Source organism: Ciona intestinalis, chromosome 10 (assembly GCF_000224145.3).
Source record: "Ciona intestinalis chromosome 10, KH, whole genome shotgun sequence".
Taxonomy (NCBI): domain Eukaryota; kingdom Metazoa; phylum Chordata; class Ascidiacea; order Phlebobranchia; family Cionidae; genus Ciona; species Ciona intestinalis.
Genome location: NC_020175.2, coordinates 23,149 through 30,095, shown reverse-complemented (window position 1 = coordinate 30,095; position 6,947 = coordinate 23,149). Strand labels below are relative to the sequence as shown.

General features: G+C 37.3%; 1 protein-coding gene across 4 annotated transcripts in view; it reads left to right on the top strand.

Moving 5' to 3' along the window:
- The window catches only part of LOC100178802 (transcription elongation factor SPT5), a 16,031-nt gene extending 9,428 nt beyond the window's left edge, over positions 1–6,603 (top strand). For all 4 annotated transcript variants that reach the window (XM_018813765.2, XM_018813763.2, XM_018813764.2 and 1 more), the window contains 12 exons: positions 256–349; positions 693–852; positions 1,185–1,254; positions 1,718–1,843; positions 2,664–2,789; positions 3,106–3,253; positions 3,739–3,877; positions 4,179–4,309; positions 4,672–4,854; positions 5,229–5,363; positions 5,772–5,887; positions 6,319–6,603. In XM_018813765.2, coding sequence (XP_018669310.1) covers positions 256–349; positions 693–852; positions 1,185–1,254; positions 1,718–1,843; positions 2,664–2,789; positions 3,106–3,253; positions 3,739–3,877; positions 4,179–4,309; positions 4,672–4,854; positions 5,229–5,363; positions 5,772–5,887; positions 6,319–6,588 — 1,698 coding nt within the window. In that variant the 3' untranslated portion in view covers positions 6,589–6,603. The remainder of the gene's footprint in view (positions 1–255; positions 350–692; positions 853–1,184; positions 1,255–1,717; positions 1,844–2,663; positions 2,790–3,105; positions 3,254–3,738; positions 3,878–4,178; positions 4,310–4,671; positions 4,855–5,228; positions 5,364–5,771; positions 5,888–6,318) is intronic.
- The last annotated feature ends 344 nt before the right edge of the window (positions 6,604–6,947 follow it).

Here is a 6,947-nt window from a genome sequence, read left to right as displayed (position 1 = left end):
CCCACAAAGTAACATACATGGTAACTCGTAAGCTGGATGAGGTGTTAAACCCGTGTAATAACGACTGTCGTTTTCCGGCCACGCGAGGATAAAGTAAGTTACATTCATTCATTCATTCATTCATGAAACTACATGAAGTGTTTATTATATAGCAGCATTTTCATCTTTGTATCTCATCATATTTGCACTGAACTCTTCATGACCATTAGTTTTATTAGATGAATGTAAACTTTTACCTTTAATATCACATAACAGGATCCTTTAGAATTTCTTTCTCACGAGCTTCGTAAACATTTCAACATGGGTGATCACGTGAAGGTTATTGCTGGGAGGTATGAGGGAGATACAGGTATGTTTGTGATAATATAGTGGGTGATTGAGGGGACAACTCTAGTTTTTGGATATCCAGTTACATTGTTTACCTGGCTGCAGGACCTCACCCATATAGAATAAAATATGAATGTACAATGTTTGTGCGGTGAGCCAACTCTGGCATAAATCACATGTTTTGTAGGACCTCACTGATACAGAATATAGAATGCTTATTTATTAGAAAGGAACAAATGAACATATCAGTATTACTTATACAATAAAATAATGTTTTGTAGAATGCCTTTATACCTTTTATTTACCAATAAGTTTAACAATAATCAATTATGACGAAATTAACACTTTACTATGACATCATGAAGGTTTGATTGTCCGCGTTGAACCGAAGATGATTGTTCTCTTCAGTGACCTCACAATGCACGAGTTGAAGGTTCTACCACGTGATTTACAACTTTGTTCCGATGTTAGTTCGGGTGTTGATTCGGTCGGAAAGTTTCAGTTCGGAGATCTTGTGCTGATGGAGTAAGTTGGTTGTGTAGCTACATTGTATATGGGTCTAATGATGTATATGAGCAGACTGAGGGATTCTGTGCAACACCAATATACAACAATTCATATTTAAATTGCTTCTACCAAACATGTAAAACTTGTTTTGTAAACAAGTTCTTCTGGCGTTTGTTTGCGTACCGATGTTGTACTGGCCTATACGAGTTTTATTTATCCGGATGAATGGTGCTTAAGTGCCATACAAAAAAACAAGGGACTTATCGATTGTTACCGATTACATATTCTAAAACTAAAGCAAACCTAACTTTTAATTACTTAGTCATAACCAAAGTATATCCATGTTACAGTAGCCAAGTTGTTGGCGTTATTGTTCGGTTGGAAAAAGAATATTTCCAAGTTCTCTCCATGCATGGAAAGGTGGGTCGTTGAGTAATGTTGGTGACATAATGTTGATAATATATGTGACAAGCTATGCTTTTCTGTAGAAACTAATTCCTTAATCTTTTAAATACACACAAAAGTCTTAACCTTTTTTAGACTCACCCAACTATAAAAATATACCAACCTTTAGCCATCTTATTACTGTAATCGAATAGGTGAATAAAAATTATTACATTGCTCAGGAAAGCATGTTAACCCATAGCTTAAAGGACAGTTTCTCATAACAAACACCAAAAACTCAAAAGCCCATATGGGCCATATTATAAACCCCACAGCCGACACCCCTTTAAAACCTAAGTATTAATAACTTTATACAACTGCCATGTTAAATGGACATTTTCTCATAGTAAGATCTCATATTACTTTTGTTGTTTCATGCCCACTTATAAAACCCCTTTTTAGACACCTAAGTTATATATATGTTATATATTGACACCAGGTTAAACACATGAAGCATCAAGCTGTCACTCGTAGAAAAGACACGCGGTTTGCGATGGCATTAGATGCTGAACAAAACAGCATTCAGTGTAAAGATATCGTGAAGGTTATTGAGGGACCCCACATGGTGAGTCACATCATAATATATATATGTGTTAATATCATATTATGTTGTAAGTAGTTTATAGGTGTTTATCTATGTATATCCATGTAGTATAGTAGGGTGGGGGAAGACGAGACACTTTTAGCAAATAATATCCAAACTCAAACATCCTGGTTACGTTCTAAACAATTAACAAGGTTCTATAGAAGTTGTGAGGATACTGTTTTATGTTTCTTTAAATGTTCTTTGTATACTACCAAACTGGAAGAGAACATATAATGAAAAGGTGTCCCATCCACCCCCACCCTACTATATATAGTTTACCAATCATACAGAGTTACTAAAATACATATGGTAATATACCTACCATGTATTGTGTCCAAATATGGTGCTGCTTGTTCGGATATCCCCCATATATTGTGTGGTATTAAATGTCACACACAAAGTTACATTTCAACACCACAAACAACATATTGTGTATAAGAGTTGATGCCTGTGTATTAATATATTGATCTTATAATCATCGGCTTTGTATATGGTGTTGAAAAGTTAATTGAGATATGACCAATATGTGCGACCTTCTATAACTTATGTGTGAGGTACATACCATGGCACCTGGATGTGGATTTTTTGCTACACTTGTATAACCCCTTTTTTAAATAAATTATTCTTTATAAAATCAGGTATTTTTTTTCTTACAAATTATTCTCTTTTTTTAAATTTAAAAGTAAAAAAACTCTCAGTTTTAATTGAACTTCCACAAAATATATCTTTTGGTTTTCTTTTAATTTTTTTCGTTAGTTTCCTTTTATTTATTTGATCATAACTTTTACCCACCCCCCAGGGTCAAGAGGGTGAAGTTAAACACATGTACCGAGGTTTTGCGTTCCTTCAATCCAAGAAAGTAATCGAAAATGGCGGAATATTTGTCGTTCGGACTCGGCAAGTGGTGTTGGCTGGTGGATCCAGGGTTAGTGGTTGTTGTAGTTGTTGGCGATATGTTTGTTCATTACATGATCACATTCAGCATTTTATTGAAATTTAAAATCTAAAATTATTTTTTTTTAGATTTAGATTAACCCTGAAAATTTATAGTTCTATCTTATTCGTCAGTAATCGTTTATTAGTTTGTTATTATCTTTATACAACAATACATCTTGTTTTATAAATATTTCCACTTTTTTCTTTCGTTTTTGATTAATTTTTGTTATGATACATTGTTCCAATATCAACAAGCATTATGAACATTGTGTATCTTAATTCCTTTATAAACCTCAACCCTGCAGCAAAATGTTGGAGCAAACCCATTCGCTCCTATGTCACCCCGTATTGGGAGCCCTGCTCGCCAAGATAATGATAGAAACAAACAACAAGGAGGACAAGGAGGAGGAGGGAGAGGGAGGGGGAGAGGACAACGAGATATGGGGATAATTGGTGGGTAGACAAAATATAATTCCTTTAAAGGTGGCTGTACACAGTGTCCGGCATCCGAATTCGCTTGCATTCGTATGCAAACCCATGTCCAATTCCACATGCAGCAGCGAAATCCAGACAAAATAGACGAATTCCGGATACTGTGTACAGCCACCTTTACACTGTATTATGGGTGTAGAGAATAAATAGATAGTTGAATAAATGTAACTTATTTATCCTCGAATTGCTGAAAGCAACAGGCCAGGTAAACACATTTAATAATATTGCATTGTTCAATTGTTTAGCAAATAAATGATATGTGTTTGAAGTATTTAAACGCATGGCCACCATATATACCTGATATACAATCTTATGAAACAAATTTCATCGCGTTGGTTGTAATGTTTCATGATTTATGTAGTGCCAACTCAACCACCCCAAGTTCGATGCCAACATTGCTATATTTTATAAACAATGAACAACAATACATTGTTTCAAACACGCAGGTCAAACAGTTCGCGTGCGACAAGGACCATACAAAGGTCACATCGGGGTGGTTAAAGATGCCACGGAGTCTACGGCTCGTGTCGAACTCCACGCCACGTGCCAGACAATCAATGTTGATAGGATGAGATTGCAACCAACGTGAGTTCATATTTGATTATGTGTGTTTAATATATATAGGCGTGCACTATTGCACTGGTATAGGTTATGATTTAACTTTGTGAATAATTCGTTTCTCCAAATATATATCTTTGATCTTATAACATAGTTATGTACGAGTTTTCAATATGGAAGAAAATTGACTGCTATAGGATGATAGGATCATTAGGATGTATACCAAAGATAGTGTTTCAAAGATAGTGTTTTTAAAAACTTCAATCAAAATAGTTAAATATTATGTGCGCTATGAATATAAAGTACATGTTATATGTTCCATTCACAGAGACCAACGTCGACCAGGGGCAGGGGGTAAAAGTTCAACTTACGGTCGTACCCCGATGTATGGATCCCAAACCCCCACATATGGAGGTGGTAGAACACCCATGTATGGGTCGCAAACACCATTACACGATGGTAGGTGTATAGTGGTGAGGTTATGCCGCGTATGTGTGTTTTATCGAGGTGTTTAGAGAACTGAAAGTTATGCTCATTGCTCATGCTCCTGTTTTCTGAGTAACTTCTAAAATTTAAATCTGCATTCAGAAAAGGATTTCTCCTAATTTTGGTTAAAGAAATTGGGAAGACTGTAGCTACTGTTGTTAGGCATATTGATGCACTTGATATTGCTTTCCTGCAAAAAGTAAATTTTATTTTACCAATGTTTAGTAAAGTTACCAGAAGAACAATTTTAAGGATTATCGATTAATCTAAGTATACATCTAAACCAAAAGTATTTAAAAAAAAATTTTTGAATTATCCACCACCCTTAACCCCAGGAAGTCGAACCCCACATTACGGGGCACAAACCCCCCTTCATGACGGAAACCGAACCCCACGTGGGGCAGGAAGTGCATGGGACCCCACCAACGCAAACACACCCGCACGACCCGATAACTTTGATTACGACGCTGCTTCACCCGCACCCTATGGTGGGGGAACCCCCAACCCACAAACACCAGGTGAGGGTTCATTTATCAAGCGCTTTTGTATTTTTTATCAAATCTTATTTGGTTTTATAGGTTTTAATTCTTGCATCTATTTACTAAAATTTAATTCATATCATCTTATTACATACATTATTACATACAATACAGAGTTCTTATACCGCTTATTTAAATTTACTACATTGTAGGAAGAAAATTCATCTTTTTTTTCTAGTTTACTATGCCTACCATAGGTTGAGAACCTAGTAAATAACAAAACTGACAAAAGCTGCCTTCTTACAGTTTAAAGAGGCTTAGAAGCTTTATGTATTATTTCTATATTAATAAGATATTATTTCTATGTTAATCAATATGTTATTTCTATGTTTATAAATATATTATTTCTATAGGTGGATATCAATCCGATGACGCGTCACCAGCCACCCCTTACAGCAACGCTCCTCAGACACCCGGTGGTTACGCTTCGGATCGTACGTATTCACCCTACAGTGGGGTTACCCCTTCACCCCTGGGGTCTTATGAGGGTAAGTATTATATATGGGTGAGGTCTTACAGTGAGGCTCATCTGTGGTCCACGGCAAAGTTGGGCTATTATTACAGTTTCCATGATCTTCTATTCTATATAAATAAGGTTCTACTGTGAGGCAAGATATAGAACCTACAAGTTAAGTTGGCGGATAACCCAAACAGCCAGGGTGTATTGGCAGGGTTTTTATGATTTTCCAAAGGTGGCCGACAATGGCTTTAATTGATGGGAGATCTTTCCTTGATACCTTTGCACTCTAAATTGGGTTCAAACACGTTCAGATGAATGTAGCTATTACTTTAATATTTTACCTAAATTACTTTTTTTTATAACTGCAAATATATTGCTACTTTTCTACTTTAACATATCACTTACAATGCCACTTACTTTTACATCCCACTCACAGCGACACCAAGTCCACTAGGTTCAAGTTACAGCAACTACCAACCAACCCCCTCACCTGGTGATTTACAATCTTCACCTGCAAGTTATCAACCTTCGCCATCACCGGGAAGTTACCAGGTGTGTTGAATATGATTGATGTGTGTTGTATATGATTGATGTGTGTTGTATATGATTGATGTGTGATGTATATGATTGATGTGTGTTGTATATGATTGATGTGTGTTGTATATGATTGATGTGTGTTGTATATGATTGATGTGTGTTGTATATGATTGATGTGTGTTGTATATGACCATAAGCTAAACATGACAGCAAATCTGGCATCTGCCTCACAAATTTGTATTTAAATTGACTAAAAAATGTACAAACCCATTTTTTTGTTTTATTGACACTTTGTAAAACCACCAAATGCTTAACTTTTGGTCGAATCCAACTTAACTTATATAAACACCTGGCAAAAGTGGTGCAACCAATTTAAGGCTGTACTTTGTGAAACTCTCATTTTCAAAATTTTCATTTTTAAATTAATTAAACCCCTTCACCCCCAGGCCACCCCATCACCCTCAGGCTACCTTCCCACCCCAAGCCCCCTAGATTACACAAGCCCCCTAACCCCAGGTGGGGGAATCACCCCTTCACCCCTGGGTAGCTACGGCACTCCAGGTTCAGTGGGTTCATTGATTGACCACGGGGGTGTTTCGGAGTGGCAGAGCGTGGATATCGTCGTTCGGGTGAAGCAGAACCACGAGGAGGGAGGGATCGCTTCAGGGAAGACGGGGGTTATCAGGAGTATTACGGTGGGTGGTTTATATGGGTGAGGTCCTACAAACCATGGGATCTGAGATTAAGGCTAAAAGTGGTCCATTACCCTAACATCGTATATGCACATTCTACTGTATATGGGTCAGGCTCTCAGTGAGGCATGCCATGGGACCTGGGATTTAGGCCAGAGTTGACCCATTACCCCAACATTGTATATACTCGTTCTATTCTATATGGGTGAGGTCCTACAGTGAGGCATGCCATGGGACCTGGGATTTAGGCCAGAGTTGGCCCGTTACCCCAACATTGTATATACACGTTCTATTCTATATGGGTGAGGTCCTACAGTGAGGCATGCCATGGGACCTGGGATTTAGGCCAGAGTTGGCCCGTTACCCCAACATTGTATATACAC